Source organism: Carlito syrichta, unplaced genomic scaffold (assembly GCF_000164805.1).
Source record: "Carlito syrichta isolate Samal-C Ts95f unplaced genomic scaffold, Tarsius_syrichta-2.0.1 Scaffold303353, whole genome shotgun sequence".
Taxonomy (NCBI): domain Eukaryota; kingdom Metazoa; phylum Chordata; class Mammalia; order Primates; family Tarsiidae; genus Carlito; species Carlito syrichta.
The window spans coordinates 115,324-137,532 of NW_007247449.1; the positions used below are offsets into that span (position 1 = coordinate 115,324).

At 42.6% G+C, this 22,209-nt stretch overlaps 1 protein-coding gene across 3 annotated transcripts in view; it reads right to left on the bottom strand.

Annotated features, from left to right (window-relative positions):
• Positions 1-22,209, bottom strand: part of ADGRF5 (adhesion G protein-coupled receptor F5) — a 99,756-nt gene that overhangs the window by 35,665 nt on the left and 41,882 nt on the right. For all 3 annotated transcript variants that reach the window (XM_008058461.2, XM_008058460.2, XM_021712552.1), the window contains exons 2-4: positions 20,041-20,166; positions 12,859-12,913; positions 1,436-1,606 (exon numbers count right to left, since the gene is read on the bottom strand). In XM_008058461.2, coding sequence (XP_008056652.1) covers positions 1,436-1,606; positions 12,859-12,913; positions 20,041-20,142 — 328 coding nt within the window. In that variant the 5' untranslated portion in view covers positions 20,143-20,166. The remainder of the gene's footprint in view (positions 1-1,435; positions 1,607-12,858; positions 12,914-20,040; positions 20,167-22,209) is intronic.

The window sequence follows — 22,209 nt, forward strand, 5'->3', positions numbered from 1 at the left end:
GGTCCCTGAGTCTCAGGCTTTCTGCCATGTTGGAACATCCATTTTCTCAAATCTCTTTACAGTTTGCTCTCAGAAAGGATTCACTCCCTCAATATGTGGATGACACATTCTGGAAGGATAAATTAAACCTTCCATGGGCAATTACATTTTAATTGAGAAACTTGCTAAACCAACTTTCTAAAATTGTTTACATAGTGGAGCCTCTTGAAGTCATGTCACATCTAGTAGAACAAAACAAATCAGGAGAGTTAGTATGTCTATATTATGCATCTGTAAGATAATCTCATATCTAAAGCTCAAGTATCTACCTCACAAGTTGATCAACAAAAACTGTTTATTTATTTAAGATTTATTGGTCTGTTTTGTTTACTGGATTTGCTTACTAGAATCTACAGACACCAGAGGTTTCCATTTAAAAAAAAAATAGGAAGCAAAACTGGCTAAACACTTAACCAATAGTTTATTTTAGAGGCTGAATTAGAACGTAGAAGGGTGTTTCCTATGTATGTTCCAAAGTACTCTAGTTTTGTGAGATGTTCTATGGACAAAGAGTTCTGGGTATAAACACATTTGGAAAACACATGTGCTGGAGGATTTATAACAGCCATTGGCATCCAACTGGAAAACCACTAACTCGAGGGAATCGGTCTTAATGCTAGAATTCAGTGGGAAATGGTATCCAAAGGGGGCTATAAAGGGAGCTATGACAGGTTTGAGTAGCATATATTAAAAATCAAAAATTAAAATGCACAGACTGGCATTGGGATGCACTACTTGAAATATGAGAATTGAAGAATTTGAAAAACAAGAATTTTATTCTTGCCCGCATTTTAGAATAACAAACCCAATATCCATTAGTGCTTTCCAACTTACTAAGCAATAACATTTTTATATAGGACAAGGGGCAGCCCTATCTCACAGCTTCTATGGATACCAAGTCTCAGGTGATGGTCCCTTGAGACATAGGGGAGTGAGCATGACCTTGGAAAGGAGTAAGCAGTCAGAAAGTCCAATGGCCTGGGAGATTCTGCTTAATGCCTTGCTTCTGATACAGGCATGTACCTGTTTCCTATTTCCTGATAAATGATGCCAAAGAAAAGGGAACCTGGTACTTTTTAACATCCTGAACCAGTCCTTTCTGTTTCTATTGATTGTTCAAAGAAGAGGACCCAGTAGTTTATGATGAAGGACTGGCCATATCATGGGTCACCATACAAATCACCAAGCTGACCTTTGGTCACCATCTAACATAAGAAACACCTGGCTGCAGAGTTTGATGATATAGGCTTCATCCTGGAAGGCTTTGACACATCAGGCCTATTAAGTCATTTCATTTGCCTATTAAATGTAACTTGCTATGCAAGTAAGAATCTCAGACAGTTCTTCTCCTGATATACCCAATCATCCATCCTAAAGCAATGGGTCTCTAACTCACTTGTTGTCACCTCTATGCTCAAAATGTCGGTAACTCGGTCAGTGTTGTTCTCTTGAATTGGAAAATTGAGGCTGTTCAAGTAAGCTTTGATAGGCTCCAGAAAGGATGCATTTTCCAAACTGATCTCGACATCAACAGTATACTCTTCAGCTGCAGGACTACTCGTGGAAACTGAAATGAAAACACATGAAGGCTGTAAGAATTTACCATAGGAGACAGAGATAATGAGCAATAGTTTAGCAGTGAAAGGTAATGATAAGTACCTGCTGATGCTTTGTCCATAAGAATTTCCATTTACTATTTCAGAGGAAAAGAAGAGTTTGTCTATTCACCACCTTGGTGTTCAAGGCCAAGAACTACTGTATGAAGTATGAATTGTAATGAGGCAAGAATGGAAACAGGAGCCTCTGGAAACAGCTCAGACAATGTATATCATAGTCCTGATTCACAGGCGTGAGTCATTGTGTTTCTAGTAGTTTTCAATTGATATATGTGTATTCTAAGAGCTGAACCATACATGGCTTGAAGACCTCCAGGAAACACCATTCAGTTAATTCCCCTTGCTCTTAGCCTATGCAAAGAATGTATACTCCTTGTTCTTCCCCTGTATCTCCAGTGTCCAGAACACAATAGGAGCTCAGCAGAAGTTTGGCAAATTGGAAAGTAAAATAAAAGATTTGCAGTTCTTCACTGTTTTTCAAATTATTTCTAGGTGGTTGGCTGGCTGGCACTCTAGATGGATCTGTTCCTCATCACAGACCTACTCCAGGCAGACCAGAATACATATATTCACACACACACACACACACACACACTATATCTATATCTATATATACATACACACACTCTGTCTATAATATACATAAACACTTTTATCTCAATATAGTATATACACACTAGAGAGAGAGTGTGTGTGTGTGTGCGTCTGGGAATTGTTCTTACCTAGTTTCCTATATTACGCCATGTCTGGGCCACTGCTTGTAAGCTTCCCAAGGGCAAGAACTGTTTCCTTCACTTCTGATGACCTTGCTCACTCCATCCGGTGTGGAACTTGTGAAATTATGAACATGTGCCCAATAAATCTTTGTTAAAGCTGTTACTCCCTGAGTCACGTCCCATATTCACCTCTCTGTCACAGGCAAGAATCTTTGACCCAGATTGGCTAAAATACGTAACTGGAGCAGAAGCCCTAGGCTCAGTTAGTAGTTCATGAAGAAACTTCAGAGAATATTTTACACAGATACATTGAGAATACATTGTCTTGTCTTTAAATGAGGAAAAGATTAGTGAATGCTTGCAAAACTTTTACTTTAAGATGTATGTCCCATCTAAAATTATAATGTATATTATACCATAAAATTAAAATTCCTTGTCTGCCTTCTCAAAGGGCAAACATTTTCCCATAGCATTGCAAGATTTCTTCTAAATATTCCAAGGACTATTGATGTGAAACACTAATGTAGAATAAGTTCATCATGAGAAACTCTAATTGTTAAATGTTTATTTCAGAAAGCTGTCATATTTGTTCGTTTGTCTTTGGTGGTTGGTTTTGTCCATCAACCTTGTTGAGAATGATTTCATCCTGATATCATTCAACTTGTTGCAATTAACTCAAACTACAACAAAGTTCTGTGCAGATATTTTGAAAATTAAGAATGCATTTGAGGGGTATATTTCCTCCTTATAGAGGTGTATTTACAAGTAAGATAAAGTAACTTTTAAAATGCAGTGCGGAAACTCAGTCTATTATGGTATTGCCTCAAATTTCCTGTTTTCTTTCTGATCTGAAATGATTCTGTGATGAAAACAAGCATCCTGGAAGAACAACTAATTGTCATTGGTGTGATTCTAACACTGGGAACATTGGCAAGAAGCGAGGCTGTATGGTATTTACAAGGCCTGCCTTAGAGCACATGCTTTTTCCTGAAAAGTAATGCACCAACATTTATAGCCTCCAGAGATTCACGAGCTCCAGGATCCTCTTTGCCATGACCAGTCTCCTTCCCCCCACGAATGTAAACAGGATTTCCTGGACGGTAGCTGCCTCTGGATGGGTGAGGTCAGTAACAATCCCATATCACCCACTTCATCATCTGCATTGTTAGGTCTCAGGGTCTGATCCGACAAAATATCAATGCCTGCCTGAGAGTCTATCTGGCCCTGAGCCCACCCCCCTGTACTCTTTTTAGTCATAACTGAACGAAGAACAAAAATGTGCCTGGAAATCACATGGTGATTCACAGATGTCATCTATCCGCCACTGAAACCAGAGCAGTTCTTCTGCTCAGAGTTTACAGAAAACTGGGCCAAAGGCATAAAGTGCTAAGAGGAAAGGCTCTTGTGACTTTAGCAAGTTTCGGTCTATGGGGTTCTTGCAACTACTAATTTAAGCACCAGTCTCTAAGGACCTTTTCCCCTTATCTACCTTCCATGTTCTTCAACAGCTTCTGAAAGAGTTCCAGAGCAACCCGCAGCCTGAGCATCACCTCTCCTAGAGACTAGTGAGGATGGGGCACCTCCAACAGAGAAGGACATGCCTTCTCCTTGAAAACACTCAATTCTTCAAAGCAGGTGCACAAACACCATTATAACTTAGCAGGCTGGGAGATTGCTCTTGGAAATAATCTATTCCAGTGATCCCCAGACTTGACTGATGACTATATATACCTAAGGAATTCTAAACACACACACACACACACACACACACACACACACACACACACACACACACACACAAACTTTTAGAGCCTCACCCCGGGTGAACCAAAGTAAAATAAGAAGTCTGTATTTTTTTCAATTCCTACTGGTGATTTTACTGATCAAGCAGGTTTGGGATCTAATGTTCTAATCCAAATGAAGACATGGTGAGGGGAATCTGGTGGAGACAACATTAACACCTAAACTTGTACTTTGTTTTTGCTTTGCTTTTTGTTTTCAGACACCTCCTGCTATGGCTCCTATGGGAGCAAACAATCAGGGAAAATATGTGTGAGCAAATATGCTTCAAGGGAGCTGTTGTGATCATCCCCCCTCTGATCCATTTCTACTGAATGGATCAAGTAATGATAATAAAAGTAACAATAACAATAGCAGCTGCCATCTAATAGGTTTCAGGGCCATGAGGCTTGTCTGCATACTTCCATTACGCAAACAGCAAAACTAAGGTTCAAAGAACTAAAGTCACATCAATAGCAAGTGTCAGAGCTGGGATTTGAAATCACATTTTTCTGACCATTTTCTTTTCATCATTTCCTACCACATTTCAAATGGAGGAAATAATGAACGTGACTACTTTGTAAACTAAAAACATGAGGTATTGTTGCTAAATGTGTCTTTAGAACTTGGCTCACAATTTGTAAATTAAATTTTAAAATAAAATCAAGTTCAAAGGCAAAAGTATTAATAATAAATAGAAGAATTATGTAAAACTCTGCTAAATTCTACTCAACATAATAAATGTCTTGGAAACCCACATTCAGGAAAAACGCATTGCAGCCCATTGTCATTGACACTCATGGATTTTAACATTAAGCCTTTTTAGGTTCATTTGTTTGTTCCTTGATTTGTTTATAATGTTACTATTTCTTGAGTGCCTATTTTCCAGGTGCTGCAGTAGGAGCTGGGAACATAAGGTGAATAAAAGAAACAAAGACTTGGCTTTCTGGATTTTTCATCTTTGTGTTAGAAGCAAACGATACATTTAAAATTTAATGTCAGGCAGTTCTATAGGGCGTGGGGAAAACAAAGGAGAGCAAGGAAACAGAGTGACAGGAACAACAGGAGAGAGGTGTTCGTTTTTTGTAGAATAGCTAGAAAAGACCTTTCCCAAGCAGTACATTTTGACAGAGACTTGAATGAAGTGAAGGGTGAACCAGGAAGATATCTGGAGACTTTCACTCTAGAAAGAGTAAACACGAGTGAAAGCTCTGAAATCATAACCCTCTTGACTTGTTTGAGTAATAACTAGAAGACTCTCCCACCCCCCTTCCCATGTGGATCATTTCTTCTCATCTGGAACAATATCATGGTCCATAGACAAGCAGAAACCTGCCACTGGAGCTTCTTTCCCTGTAATGCCCGGGGAAGACAGGAAGAGCATCTGAGTCACGGGAGGTAGCCCGGGTGCTCAGGTATCAGCATGACCCTCATAGGGGTGGGATTAAAGGCACACTTTACTCACTCCCTTCAGACAGGCCCAGAGTTAGGGGTTAGAAAGGCCAAACCCGGACTGCCTCCCTTTCTCAAACCTGAGGACTTTAGAGCCTGAGAAAGTGACACTTCTTGTCCTCCTCCATGATCAGAGACCCAGAAGGAACAGAGATCAGTTCCCTCATTTCTGTGTGTACTTTCTTTCTTTTTTTTTTTTTGTTTGAGTTGGAGTCTCACTCTGTCACCCAGACTGGAGAGCAGTGGCCGCTCCCGGCCACCGCAGCCTCGACTTGCTGGGCTCTGGTGATCCTTCCGCCTCAGCCTTCCGAGTAGCTGGAATTACAGTCGCGCGCTACCATGCCTGGCTAATTTTTTGATTTATTGTGGAGATGAGGTCTCGCCAAGTTGCCCAAGTGGGTCTCGAACCCGCGGGCTCAGGCAATCCACTCACCTCAGCCTCCCAAAGGCGCGGGATTACAGGCTGAGCCACCAAGCCCGGCTTCTGTGTGTATTTTCAATGCTTTTCTACCCTCCTCTTCTGCCACTAGATCATCTGACTCCTAATAGTTTAACACATTTTCTTTTTCTCAGGCTCCTTTGCCTCTGGTGTTGTCTAAACTTTTCTGACTCACTGATGCCCTGTGTGGAAGGTAGAAAATTCCAGGTGTCATCAGTGTCACAGAGGTCTATCAGCAGGCCCAGAAGGCACAAGCCAACCAGGATTTCCCCTCTCCCTTCTCATAAATCACTGACAACCACACAGCACTTATCTTAAAGGGACATTTTTGGAAAGTTGGCCACAAGTTGCAACTGACTAATCTAGTTCTTAATCACAGCTGTTTAAGCAAACAATTCTACTTTTGCCTGGAAACACTAATGGGAACTATGGCTTCTTAGAGTCAGCGCCTAGGTAGATGCACAAATTCCGCCACCTGTACAAGAATGAATGAAGACTGCTAACTTCACCCAGAAGAAAGGAGAATGGTTGTTGTGGTTTTCTCCTGACCACAGGGGACGTGTCTTTTGCCACTGATGATTTGGCTCTCTTGTTTTCCCCCTTCTACCTGTCTCTTGAAATGTTCTAGAAGGTGGCAACTGGGCAGCACCGTCTACAGCCTACTGTGCCATTGCTCAGCAGACACAGTTAAGGGATATTGTTCTCCCTTTTGGTTTTAGAAAGGTGTGTTCACACGGGGGAAAACTGCCAGAACCCCAGGCTATGGTTCACCTGACAGGTATGGAGGAGGAGAATGTGGGCAGCACTGTGACACCACTGTGGAGTCTGGAGAAAATTATCTATTCTACTAGATAGCCACATATCCACATCATCAAAACTAGCCTCATAAAAGTTATTTACACAATAAGATGAAGACAGACACGCCAGTCCTCCTTACTCTACAAAGCTGCTCCAAGAATCATGACATGGGACCTCCTGGGCAGGAATCAGAAATACATTTTGGTGAGGCCAAGTGTGGTGGCTCATGCCTGTAATTCCAGCATTTTAGGAGACCAAGACATGGCGATCACTTGAGCCTGGGCATTCGAGACCAGCCTAGGCAACATAGCAAGTCTCGTCTCTACAAAAAAATATTAAAAATTAGCCTGGCATAGAGGAGCATACTTATAGTCCCAGCCACTAGAGAAGCTGAGGTGGATTGCCTGAGCACAGGAGTTCAAGGCTACAGTGAGCCATGATCATGCCAATGCATTCCAGCCTTGGTGACAGAGTGAGACTCAAAAGAAAGGAAGAAACGAAGAAAGAAAGAGGAAGGAAGGGAGGGAGGGATGGAGACATATTGAAAACTGTGGCTGGGCTCGGTGGCTCAGCCTGTAATCCCGCGCCTTTGGGAGGCTGAGGTGAGTGGATTGCCTGAGCCCGCGGGTTCGAGACCCGCCTGGGCAGCGAGACCTCATCTCTACAATAAATCAAAAAATCAGCCGGGCGTGGTTGCGCATGCCTGTAATTCCGCCTACTAGGAAGGCTGAGGCGGAAGGATCGCCGGAGCCCAGCAGGTTGAGGCTGCAATGGCCAGGAGCGGTCACTGCACTCCAGTCTGGGCGACAGAGTGAGACTCCAACTCAAAAAAAAAAAAGAAAGAAAAAGAAAACTGTGACTGTTAACTATGAATGTGAACTTTGGAGCCAGAGAGAATGGGACCTGGGCAGGTCATTGAAACTCTGTGAATCTCACTGCTTATAGTAGCCAGTAGAAATAATAATACTGATTATAATAAATAGAATGATTAGTCTGTGCAGATGTGTGTTAGTAGGTCAAGCAAAACTAACACTATTTCCATCAGGTCTCACCCTTGACAGAGTTAAACAAACTAACAAAAAAGAAGAACACTAATCAGAATTTTTTTGTAAAAGCAAAGCATTCTCAACATTGTGTCAAACCTTAAACCAACCCCACTTGCCAGCCAGAGAGCACCAAGTCTTTCATCTCACTTCAGCACCACCACGACCCACTCAGAGTATAAAATACCACAATTTATCACAGAAAAGATTCTAACCATGTAAACTCAGAGATCTGTTCCTTAACCTGGGAAACACAAAGCATTTCCTGAACCCAGATCAAAAAGGGACAGCACACTCAGGTGCCAGGCCTGCAGGAAGGTCAGGATTTCCGTGCTAGCAACCAGGAACCCATTCTGGAAGGAACCTTGCTCCAACTAACAGGCGTGAAAATGTGAACTTGTCCAGTGCAGGATTTGGACATCCTGATCCCCCTCTCTCGCTGTTTTGTCTCTCATTAGTCATTCCTCTTTCAAAGCCAAAGAAGAACCCACGGGGACCCTTCAGCACTATGCCCTAAGACATGCCCCCTTTCTAATCAAGACAGAAACCTGTAGTGAAGAACCTTGCCAATTCTAACCAATAAGAAATATCCAATTCCAGTTCCCTGTGAAGAATCCCCTTAAGAGGGTAGGAAGAGGGGAGGGATGAAAAACCACTCGTTGGGTAATGTGCACTGTGGGGGTGACTGGTACACTTAAAGTCCAGACTTCACCCTATATAATGTATCGATGTAACCAAAAACCATTTGTATCCCTAAAGCTATTGAAATACATTTTAAGAAGATTCCCCTTAAGACTAAATTTGGAGCTTATCTGCCAACCTCTAGAACAAGATTTCCTTCTAACTCCAGTCTAAGACTGTGGTCTCCCTGACACACAGTCTTCTAGTTTGTGGACTCCTGGAGAGTCATGGGGGTCGTTGCTGCCCTTCACATCTTCAAGCCTTTCTGTTGCATTTCCCAGGATGTCTTTGGCCAGCATCACCTCTGCTTCTTTCCTATCTCATTCCATGGCCGGTGTTGCATGTCCAGGCTGCTGAGCCTTCTAGCTGGACTCCTGGGCACTGATTTCTTCATCAATTCATTCACTAATAACCACATGGATAGTTTTCACTCAGGTGACTTTCCTCAGTTGTTTCTCAGTGCCAGCTCCTCAGCTGGTCTAGAATCTGTTCCCTGATGGAATTACAACACAGACCTGGATCTGCTGATGATTCTTATTTCCCTCTGTTCCACTATAGCCACTCTCTGTTCTGACAGGCAGCTCCATGCTTATTCTTGCCTCTGGTCTCAGGGTTTTGTGCAGGCTTTTCTTCCCCAATCGATCTTTGAAAGAATTTTCCTATAATGCTAATTCCTGTATTACAGTCTCCATGCCCCTGCCTTCAAGTAGCTTTCTCTGTACCAGGGGTATATTTGACCCTTTTAAATGTAGTACTGTTTTTATAAACAAATCAATTGCCGTTGTTTTTAATTTTTAAAAAATAGTTTTAAAAAAACGATTAAAAGAAGAAAATAGGCCAGGTGCAGTGGCTCACGCCTATAATCCCAGCATTTGGGGAGGCAGAGGTGACAGGATTGCCTGAGTACAGGGGCTCAAGACCAGCCTAGACAGCTTGGTGAGACCTCATCCACAATAAATAAAAAATTAGTCAGGCATGGTAGCACAAACCTGTAATCCCAGCTATTTGAAAGTTTGAGGTGGAAGAATCACCTGAGCCCAGTGGGTCAAGGCTGCAGTAGCTGTGAGCATACTATTGCACTCCAGTCTGGGTGACAGAGTGAAACTCTAACTCAATAAATAAATAACTAATACATAGACCCCAGATAATGCCATTAATGTTTCTAAATAAATATGTACATAATATTATCAACCCTGTAAGGTAATAACTCTGATATTTATATGTATGTGTGCATGTGGTATACATATGTAACATATATACATGTGGCATAACACAGTTGGCCCTCTGTATCCATGCACTCTGCTTTCATAGATTCAATCAACTGCACACTGAAAATATTTGAAAAGAATTGTGTCAAGACTAAACACATATAGACTTTTTTGTTATTATTTCCTAAACAATACAATACAACAACTATTTACATAACATTGGAATGCATAAAGGATTATAAGTAATCTAGAGATGATTTAAAGTACACAGGAGGATGTGTATAGGTTATATGCAAATACTACACCATTTTAGATCAGGGACTTGAGCACCCAGGGATTTTGATGCCTGAGGGCATCCTGGGACCAGTCTTTCATGAATACCAAGGAATGACTGTAAATAAGAGAACAGTGAGACTGTGTATCTGACCAAAGTCACTCAGGTGGAAATCTACAGTGGATTAAGAATAAGTTGATGCTACCTTTAAAGATGATTCTATTCCAAATCCTAAAGACTTGCTCCAGTGATGCAAAAAGAATTCCTGACCTAATTCTCTTTGTCTTGGAACCTTTGTCACCTCTAGCATCAAGGCTTCAGAAAGAGAGGAATGAATATTTGAAAAGGAATACCACTCTGAAAATCAGGACACAGTCCTAACACCTGGCTTACCTAAAACCCAGATGGAACGCATATGCTTCTGTGTGACATCCTGCTGAAGTTAACATTCCTATAGCTTTCTTCCATCATTTTCCTGGAGAGTAACGCTCTTAATTGCAGCTTACATTCTGGTTATCTGGGGCTTAGTGCCTGGGTCTTTCTACGGTCATTTCTTACTTCAGTGATTTTGTAAAAGTACCAAGGCCAATTCATCTTCTGCAGATGATGGGTTGATGTATCAGCATTTCCCAAAAGACCCAAGAGCACAGAAAACTATGTATAATAAATGGAAAACATGTTTCAGGGTGATTTATCATGGTCATAATTGTTTTTAATGAAAGCACTCCTGGAAAAGTTTGGAATGTCAAATTCTTAGATGTAAAATGGTTCCCTTCCCAAGGGCTACCACATTGTCACCATGGGTCATGAACAGCTAGTAGGGCTTGAAAGTGCAAGAAGATGTTCCTGCCTCTGAGGAAGCTGGATGCCTGTGGTCTAGGACTGGGCAGAAACCTCAGCTGGAACTCATCGGAAACTAGTTTGATTTTAAATGTAAAAGTCTTTCAAAATACTACTGGGCATATCTCTGACTCAATTCCTGTCACAGGGTGCAGGAGGGTCATGGGGTGGTGCTGTCAGGATGATGTAGAGGTGACAGAAAAGAAAGGGAAGAGAAGAGGGAAGAAGGGGAGATAGGGGAGAGGTGGGGAGGGAGGGAAAACCAGCAGCAGTTTGACCTTCCGGTGAGCATTTCAAGAACTTAACAAAATGTGGACAAATTCTCCTTTCAAGCCTGGGACAACAGTTGGGTCTGGTCACTGCACTGTGAAGGGCTCTAACAGATGGATCTAATCTGATCTCAGGTCATGCCAGCTGTCTTTGACAGCCTAGTATCTCTTTTAGATCCCAGGACTGACTAGATCAAGTTGCACATGCTTGAAAAACTATTCAATCATAAGGCAATAGGTGAGGATAATTTTCCTTCTGGAAATTTGGTACAGTCACTGCGCCAGTAGACACTTCTCAACAGGGACTCAGAAAGGGCTTCCCATGATGGGGTCATGCAAGCTGTTCATCTGTTCACTCAGTTATTGACAGAGAAATCGAGCTAGATGCCAGGCAGCAGAGGTGAGGAGAATTCCATGGAGGTCTCTTCTACTGGGGCTGGCAAACAGGAAGTAAAATGATTACAGGCTGGGCGTGATGGCACACTCCCAGCACTTTGGGTGGCTGAGGCAGGAGGGTTCCCTAAGGTCAAGAGTTTGAGACAACCTGGGTGACATAGAGAGACCTCATCTCCACACAAACACACACAAAAAAATTAGCTGGACGTGGTGGTGCACACTTGTAGTCCCAGCTACTCAGGAGGCTGAGAAGGAAGGATTGCCTAAATCCAGGAGCTCAAGGCTGTGGTGAGCTGTGATCACTCTACCACACAGCCTGAGCAACAGTGTGAGGATCTGACCAAAAAAAAAAAAAGTGAGAGAGATAGATTTAAATGCTTTGGGACAAATGTGAAATAGAAATGTACTGAGGGCAGGAACTGCAGTTCCTGATGCCCTGGGGAATCCATAGAAGGCCTTACCCAGCAGGAATCTGTGTGACTTGAGACTTAAGGAGGAGTTCCCAGACAAACAAAGAGGGGTGATGGGTGAGACGACTACATCAAAGGGAACAGAAGGAGATCAAATGAGAAACACATGGAAGTCTGGTGAGATGTAAGCAGGTAATTGACTTTTGGCACTAACACAATGGGGAGCCCAGGCAGGGTTTTACGGAGGGAAAGGACAGGATCCGATGTGTGCTTCTGGAGGGTTGCTGTGATGGGAGTGGAGGACAGGCCCCGGGAACACCCAGGCTGCAGATGTGCTCCAACACCTGCCCAGGTCCACTCGGGATGGGATGTGCGGGTCAGTGTGTCAGTGTTCACAGCTCTCCACCTGCCCTCAACCCATTAAAGGGCTGAGTCTCGTATTCTCCGGTCTATTGCTTCAAATGTTCATGGGAACATCGGAATGGGAAATAGAAGAGGTCTTGAGCCTCGTGGGTTAGTTAGTCCACAAAACAAAGTGCTTGGTGAGAGAAGTCAGAAATAAAAAAAGGCAACAGGAAAGGATTCTGGATCGGAAGCAGGGAAGCAGGCTTTTTGGTGGTATGGGAGGGCAACTGAGGAGAGAGTCACCGAGATACCAGGGGCCATTGGAAGACAACGGCGGTGAGGAAGCGAGGGGAGTTGTGTTTTGGTATGATCAAGTTCACGTCGTTTGACAGAGAATGGAGTTTCTTTATAACTACTTTTAGCAATCAGACTGCACTATGGGACCCTGATTTGCCTGGAGACTGAATCATGCATTCACAGTGTTTAAAAGGTGGTAACCTGTGCCATTTGATTAGACTTCTAAGAGAGATTGCCAAACAAAGATCTCACATACCCTCTCGTTTTTGCCTTAGTGACTCTTCACCGGCCAGTTCATGCTCATGGAGAATCTGAAAGAACATTCGAGAAAACTGTCAGTGAACATTAGAGAAGTCTTTCCACAATATCTCTCTGCCATGGCTCCCCTAAATGTTGGAGCCGAGCTTACCCACTGCAGATATGGGGTTAGCACCATGTGCCTGCTAGTTGCCAGGCCCACCGCAACTGGTTGGGAAAATGAAAGGAACTCGCCTCAGTAGTGTGACCTGGGAGTTCATCTTGTAAAGACAAGTCACTAGACCCAGGAGCGGAAGAAATCACCATATCTGAGCTTCTCAGAGTTCCTGTGGTTTGAGTCCTGTCAAGAAATATAAATCATAACGTTCTAAACTTGTACTCATTGCAAGACTTAAACTCTGAGTCACTCCAGTGACCTTTGAGATAAGTCTCACGACCTCTTCTCAGTGCTCAGCCTGTCTCCATCTCAATACTTCTACTGTACTAGGGCTGTTTAACTATTGTGCATGCTTAGAAATTATTTTTTTTTCTACCTCTGGCCCTTTTCCTCCTGGATGGCTCTGTTGCTGGTTTTTGCGGTGGGTATTAAGAAAGCCTGCTCTAGAGCCAGACTGCTTGAGTACAAGGCTGCACCGCTTAGTATGTGGTTATGGGACTTGGGGAGGTTACTTAACCCCACTAAGCCTTACTTTTCTGTAAATTGGAATAATAATAGTTCTAACTTCACAGGATTGTTATAGGAACTAAACAAACTACAACGTGGCACATATTGAGCTTTTCATAAATTTTAGTTATTAGTATACAGTATAGTGGTTAAAAGCAAGGACTCTGCAAATGTTGGGTTCAGATCCCAGCTCCACCGTAAAATAGTTGAGTGACCTTGGGCAAATTACATAACCTTTCTGTGCCTCAGTGCTCACCTATAGTATTGGGAGCATACAGCCTACCTTCTGAGGCTGTTGAGAGGATCAAATGATTCGTAGATGTAAAGCGTTAAGAATCATTTGGGTCACACAGCAAATGCAATGAAGGGTCAGGGCATCATGTTGATTTTTTTTTTACTGAATTGACATTTCTTGGTTTCACTGATGGGATCAGCGCCAGCTCTGCCGCTGGTAACCAAGCTTATCCCTATCCTTGACCTGCCATCCTCATTCCCCGCTGCCTGCAGAGGTGTTTTCCTATGATGTGGTTCCCTCTTGGAACTGCCTTCAAGCTCAATAGAAAAGCCCCACCTCTTTGAAGTCTTCCTCTTCAAAGAGGGGATGACCCCTGCCCACAGAGATGTGTCTTTCACCATAAATGGCACGGTCTTTTGCCCACCACCAAGACAGAGCTCATTCTGCCATCAGAGTCATCTACCATTATTTTCTAGTTATCTCACACCACATCAATAACACACATAATAGTTCCCAAGATGTATTCAGCACCCTGTGTCAGGACAGTCTAAGAAGAAGGTGCTGTTATTACCTATATTTCACTGATGGGAAAGCACAGCCACAGAGAGTTTGAGTAACTTGCCTATGGTCACATAATTTTTAATGGCAGAACCAGGATTCCAAGTGTGCACATGTCCACATAGGCATTATATCTTCCTATCTGTAGACGCCTTGGGAAACTATTTGTCTCAAGGAGCAAGTCTCTCTTTACCAGGCACTTTTTCCTTTCACTTTCTCTACTATCTCCTCCTATTCCCTTCTCCTTTTCAATGAATAGCTCCCCTGGCTTGTCTTCCTCTCCTTACTAAGTTATGTTTTTGGAAAAGATCGGACGTCGGCCATTTATGGTCCTTGTGAGATTCACATGCTCCCCCTCCGTGCCCTCAGGAGACACTGGTTGAGGAACATATTAAAGTGGGAAGTGGGGAAGGGCTGTGTACATGATGGCTCACAAATGTTCTTGGAGAAATAGAGGAATGATGGATGATGACTGGAATTTCAAAAGCCGAGTACTTGCAGTGCTTTACTTGCAGTGAGTTTATTTTAGATGTACTTAAATATGCAGGAATCAAAGGTGCAAAGCCAATGTATGGGTTGCTTCCTGTCCAGCTTCCCCTGGAGGCTTCATTGGCTCTATGCCCAGAAGGAAGAAAGGTTCTTCCATGCATTCCTGTCTCCATCCTCCCTGGGACCTGGGGAGGAGGATGGGATGGCCACGCAGAAGCTTTCCCTGTTCACCCTCCAAGACAGGGTTAGAGAACTCAGAAAGCTCAGAGAAACATGTCCGCTCGTGGTCACCTTCAGGCAGCTCTCCCGGGTTGAATTTCCATTCTATTTTCCCATGGGACCAAAACACTGCCATCTTGCTACTGTGAGTTTTATATTAAAATCAAGTACAATGCAATTCTTTCTTGTTAATTTTTCTTCTTCTGTTCTTTTGTTTCTTCTTCTTCTCCTTCTTCTCCTTCTTCTCCTTCTTCTCCTTCTTCTCCTTCTTCTCCTTCTTCTCCTTCTTCTCCTTCTTCTGCTTCTTCTGCTTCTTCTTCTTCTTCGAGTTGGGATTTACTATGTTGTCCAGGCTGTTCTCTTTTTTTGAGTTGGAGACTCATTCTCTTTTTTTGAGTTGGAGACTCATTCTGTCATCTAGACTGGAGTGCAGTGGCCGCTCCTGGCCACCACAGCCTCGACCTGCTGGGCTCCGGCAATCCTTCCTCCTCAGCTTTCCAAGTAGCTGAAACTACAGGCGTGCGCTACCATGCCCAGCTAATTTTTTTTATTTATTGTAGAGATGAGGTCTCACCAAGTTGCCCAGGTGGGTCTCAAACCCGGCTCAGGCAATTCACTCACCTCAGCCTCCCAAGGCGCAGGATTATAGGTTGAGCCACCAAACCCGGCTCCAGGCTGTTCTTAATCTCACCTCAGCCTCCCAAAGTTCTAGAATTACAGGCGTGAGCCACTGTAACTGGTCCATTGCAATTGTCTAATGCAGAGTATTTTGAGTGTTTGTGAAAATAAGGATCACTTGCCTCCCCTGACCCAAATCTGATTCAGTGGGTCCAGGTACAGAAAACTGTCTTTTTAACCAGCACATCCCTCAATGTGAGGTCACCTTCTGAAACACTGCTTCTTGAAGATTTTCTGAATCTTTATGGTGATCATCTGGAACTTTCAGGGTACATCTCTGCAAAGTGCTGCTTCCACAACTCTGTCACCTATGGCCTCTCTGTTATCCAGTGAGGATTCACGACTTGTGAGAATTACCTACTTTTTATTTTAAGCCCTGTGATCACTGGAGATACAGAGGAAAAAGCAAACTGACAGTATCAAAGCCTCAGGGTACCTAGGGGTGTGATGGTTTTAAATGTCCTTGACCATCCCAGAATTAAGGAGGTGTGAAGAGCTTCCTGTCAGGTTAGGGGACCTGAATTTCATGGAGCAAATGCTGGTCACACCACAAACTGAGTCCCACCTCCTCAGATCCTCACTGAGTAACAAAAAGTTGAAAGTCATTCACTACCTCTAAGCCTCAGTTTCTTACATTATGAGAAATATGTACTAAGGCACTTCAAGCGCTTGGTGTGGTCTCCAACAGTGGTATGCGCCCCTGTGTCCTGCTGGCCTGGGGCTCCTCGGGGACCAGCCTTGCCGTCCTAGTCCTCATGCCACTCCAGTTTGGGGAACTGTGAGACTCCACCTCTTGCCTTTTCTCTTAAACTTTGGGATAGAACCCACCAGAAAGTGTCGGTCCCACCAGGAGGCCACAAGACTCAGTGGTGTGTTTACTTCAGACAAGAAAGCAGAGCTTCCAGTTGGGCTCCTGTATGCTCTGTGTAGAAATGGCCAGATGAGGATCTGAGCCGCAGTGGCCAGTTCTGTCCAGAGGGGATTTCCTGATGACTGTGCTTCAGAGGAAAAGACAAGGTCACCAATTCCAGGAAGGGCCCCACTTGTGGACATGATGACTTCACAAGTAATTGTAGTGGAGGTGGGGCAGGGTGGTCTGGTGTGGGGGTGAGCACTCAGTCAGGAATGAGAGGTGGCTCTCTATGTGTGGAAAAGAAAATCTCCAGGGAACAGGATGGCAACAAGGTGCTCACCAAAGGGCCCAGGTGTCCTAAATCTCACTCCTACATGCCCGAGCCCTGCCACTCCTTTTTCTTGACCTGAAACCTCTGATTTAACATCTTTGCTTCCGTGTTAGACAGCTGTCTGCAAGGGTACAATTGCAATGTCTCCTTGCACAAGTGTATTAAGACAGGTTGATTTATACTAGAATATTCCAAATAATTACAAATTCATAAGCACTTGGGCTCTGTTCTAGTCACCATGTCAAAGTTTACATGTATGAAAACATTTAAACCTCACAACACACAGATGAAGGAGATACCATTTGTTCTTATTTTATGTAGAGGAAATAGGTTTAGGGAGATGAAGAAACTTGGTGATGATTTCAAAACTAGGAAGGGTCAGAGCTGGACTTCAACCCCAACTTCTACAGTCCCACCCCAGGTTCACTGAACTGAAATCTGCATTACATGAAGGTGGCTGGGTGGATCCATGCACACATTGAAGTCTGAGAAGCATTGGCCACATCATCACACTTTAAATGTCCATCATCTCATATTGGTACGCACATGTTCGTAGCTGCATTATTCACAATAGCCAAAAGGTGAAAGCAACCTGTGTCTGTGAATGAATGAATGAACGGACAAATGTGGTACGTCCATACAATGGAACATTATTCAGCCTTCAAAAGGAAGGAAACTCTGACACATTCTATAACATGAACCTTGAGGACGATATGTTAAGTGAAGTAAGCCAGACACAAGAAGACAAAAACTGTATGATTCCACTTCTATAAAGTTCCTAGAGTCATTGAGTTCATAGAGACAAAAGGTAAAATGGTGAATGCCAGGGGCTGTGGGAAGGAAATATAAGAGACTGGTGTTTAACAGGGGTATGGAGTTTCAGTTTTGCAGGATGAAAAATTCTGGAAATTAGTTGTGCAACAATGTGAATATGCTTACTGCTACTCAACTGTATACTTAAAAATGGTTTAAGGATGCTAAATTTTGTTAGGTGCATTTTGCCATGATTTTTAAATTTTTTAAAATAGATTTAAATATATAGTTTATTTAGAAAGTAAATTGGAGAGAGAAAGAAAGAGGAGATTCACCTCCCCAGGGTCCACAATTTTTTTAAAGCAAGAAGTCCGTAACTACATGTTGCATTTAAGATGGTAGAAGATCTGCCAAGTGGACTGGGTGGCAGTTTAGGACAGTATAACCTGATCCAGTAGGTTCAAGTATACCTCTCCAATGGGGGCGGGGTCCTTGCCCTTTGAGTTGTATGAAGACATGATACTTTGAAGGGTAGATTTAGCAAGGAAAAGTGGGTTCTTTGGGGTGGGTGGTGGGACCTTCCAGGAAGATGGAGTTCAAATTCTATCAGCAACCCTAGGAGGTCATTAGCCTATCCCTTCACCAGCTTGTACCACCAAGCAGGATGAGGGGCTTTGTCAGAACCACCATTAAGAGGGGAGATCTGATATAGTAGGAAGGCACTGCTGCAGCCGGGAGCATTAAAAAACTGCAACAGAGGCAAAGCTAGAGGCCAGGTGCAATGGCTTGTGTCTATAATCCCAACATTTGGGAGGCTGAGGTAGGAGAAGGGAATAATTGCCCAGGAGTTCCAGATCAGTCTAGACAGCATAGAAAAACCTTATCTTTACAAAAAAAGAGGCAAGACTATCCCTATTACTGAAACATCTCGAGCCCTGCCTTTCGACCCACATGCCTGAGATAGTCAGAACTGCCCTGACCATGTGAATTCACAAGAAGAGTGAATGTGTTCCCTCTTCTGTTTACTTAAACAGGCTGCTGCATATGAGAGGAAAGGCTGTACCCTGCACACTGGAATTTGGAAGAGGAGACACATCATGTATACCCTCCAAGTTATAAGAGAAATTAGAAAGAAAAAACATAAAGACAAGTTAGACCAAACAATGTGATCCAAAGATGAAAAGGGGAAGAAAGTACATAGTCATGAAACAAAACTTAAAGAAGCAATCAAGCATTTTAAAAATGATATCAAATGTGAATAAAGTATACTCCCCTATCAAAGTCAAATTTACTCGGATGTGGTTTAAAAGAAAAAACCCTCAAACACATTGTTTATAAGAGAATTGTTAAAGCAAAGTTTTACATAAAGGCTAAACCAAAATAAAGGACAAAAATCAAGCAAACACAAATACAAAAGTGTAACTGACAATTGGAATAGAAGACAGAGAATTAAATTTAAATGTACTAAGTAAAACAAAGACAGACATTTTATAATGTTAAAAATGTACCAATGAAGCTCTAATACTGACTGGAGAAAATAAAATTGAATACTTTTTTTAAAAGTAGAAAAAAATACTATTATAATGGGAGAAATAATAGCAAACACTTCTATAGCACTTATTATATGCCAGACACTGTTCTAAGGCATCTTATAAATAGTAACTAATTTAATTTTCATAGTAATCATAGGGAATCAGTACTGTGATTGTCATCGTTTTACAGGTGGAGAAACTAAGACACAGAGAGTTGCCTCCGCCTTCCAAGATCTCCCAACCAGTAACACGTGCTGTCTCTGGGAGGCAGGACATGGAGAAGCCTGAGTAAGGAATAACCCTATAGTTCCTATAAGGAATAAGGGGGTAATTGCCCCTCCCTTTACTTAAGCTAAACTCCAATCAACTTTCCAAAGACAAAACAACCTGTATAATTTTTCAGCAAAGGTCTTAGATAATATCTGTGGTCCTTTTAGCTATATCTGTCTGTGATTGTGATAAACACAGAGAGATTAATGTCTTCTGAAAGGTGTTCCAGCCTGATGCACAAGTTACAATGAATCCTTTGAGAGCATAGTTCTTCTCCATCCTACAGATCTGCTTTGTTGTCATCGCTGTTGCTGGCACTGAGTGGATGCCTCAGGCATGGAGGTTGCAATTTAGTGAAGGAAGGATGCCTGGGAGGTCTCTCTTGAAGCTCCCTGGATGTTCCCTTGACACAGCCACTGATTTTTGAGCATTGCAAATTGTAGCCCAGTGAATACACTGAAGTCCATTTGTATTCACCCCTCCCCCCTCGTTCTTAAAAATGTTGTACCGAGAGGAGAATTTTCCCCAAAATAATGTTTTTCTTCCTAAAAAATTTTCCCCCTGGGAAATCAGAGAAATATGACAGGGATTTACTCACCAAAGGATGAACAACAGACTCTAAATTCAAATCCAGTGTAGCTTTGGATGAATAAAACACAATAAACATGAAGCACAAAATGGTTCCCCTTGGAGATTTCATTTCTTCAAGTGTGAGTTGCTTTGTCTGAAATGAAAATACAGTGGTTTAGAAATTGAACAATTTATTTATTAAACAAGGATAGAACTAGCAGGTCCAGTCTTGACGATCACCCTACACAAGGGTCTTTCCAGTAGAGAGGAAGAAGGGAGGAAGAGCAAGAAGCATGAGCTATAGAGATCGATCTCTGCCCTAGACCCTTGGGTGAGGGGATAACAATGTTAAGAGGGACAGAGGCTGGGGAGGGTGAGATGGTAAATAGGGCAAAGGGAGCAGATATTTGGGTACATTTCCTGTATGCCTGGAGAAGGAGAGTGAGAACAAAAAAGAAAGGAGAATGAGGAGAGAGAGGAAAATAAGAGAAAACTACTAAGTAAGAAATACATTCAGCCGGGCTCAGTTGCTCAGCCTGTAATCCCGCGCTTTGGGAGGCTGAGGTGAGTGGATTGCCTGAGCCCGCGGGTTCGAGACCCGCCTAGGCAACTTGGTGAGACCTCATCTCTACAATAAACCAAAAAAAAATTTAACCAGGCGTGGTAGTACGCGCCCGTAGTTCCAGCTACTTGGAAGGCTGAGGCGGAAGGATCACCGGAGCCCGCCAGGAGCGACCACTGCACTCCAGTCTGGGCAACAGAGTAAGACTCCAACTCAAAAAAAAAAAATACATTCAACATTGTGATTTCCTACATATACTATGTGAACAAAAGAATTCAGAGAACGCTATTCACTTTTGCTACAAGCAATGTATTTTGTTATTTTCAGTTCTATCATATGGCATCTTGCCCTATGTTTTCTTTTAGTTCTGGTAGCAACCCATTAAACTGAGTTCATGATCTATACAGCCCATTAGTATTAAAACTTCTGGACTTGGTCATAAAAATATAAGTATTTTATAGTATTATTTCATATTTAGTGCATAATATAGAATGCTAATATCATGATATACCCAATCTTATGTACTGATTTTTGAAAACTCTCTCTTTATGATGCTGGTGATGAAAATGGAGCTTTTTGGTAACCAGATTATTACTACATTTTAAAAGTAGAGTATCATGTAGGACAATCCCAACCCTACCTATTGGGTCTGGGGACTAAGACAACCTACTTTGTGCAGACTCCTTTCCTTACAGGCTTTTCTATGCTCCTGTGTTGTTGTGAAAGGAAACACTAGACTAAGAGACAGAAGATGGTCAGTATCCAAGATCACTAACTCTGTCCTTGTGTAAGTTACTTTTCTTCTCTGAGTCCAAATTTGTCCATCAGTAAAATGGGGATAATTTATACCTGCCCTCAATCTCTCAAAGAGTTGCATTTGGCTCAAATGAGGTTAAAGGCTCAAATGAGATTAAAAACCACGAGGAGCACCAGAAACGCAGGCTGCAGTGATGATTCCTCTGACTGTCAGTGGAATTCAGAGGGCAAACACCAGGAAGAGCGAGCTTAGGCTATGGCATTGCAGGCAGGAAGCACCATGGAATTGTGACCAGTGTAACACACTGATAATAGCAAAGATTCGTACACCAGGGAAAATTGCATTTCAATCACCAGCTGCCAACTGCTGCTTTTTCCTCTTCCCTAGTGGAAAATTGGAAAACTGCCCCAAATTGTTTAAGTGTGACAGTCAAATACATTTTTAAAATTCTACTACTCAATGGTTTGGGGGAAATGCTTTGCAAAGGTTATGGGAATAAATGTTTAGGACCAAATGCAGCTACTACAGGGACATCATAGCGAAACATTGCTTAGTTCTCTATTAGAAGTTTTCCTTCCTTTATTTAAAGAGAGTGGAGTTTTATGGGTATTAAACAGGCTGCTTTAGCCTGATGACAGTAACTGTTCCTGGAATGAATCAGTTATTTAGGAGGCAACCTAATCTTTTCAGGTCTCAACTTAGTACACTATGCTAGTTGGTTCCATATTGAGGCATTTAGTCAAGGGGATGAGACTGAGTAACTGAATAGCTAATGAGTTTCCCTTAGTATCTGACACACAGGGAGGTCCATATATTTCTACCATTTCCCAGTGCTGATGGTACATCCTTTCTTTGGTCAGAGATAGCAAGAAATATAA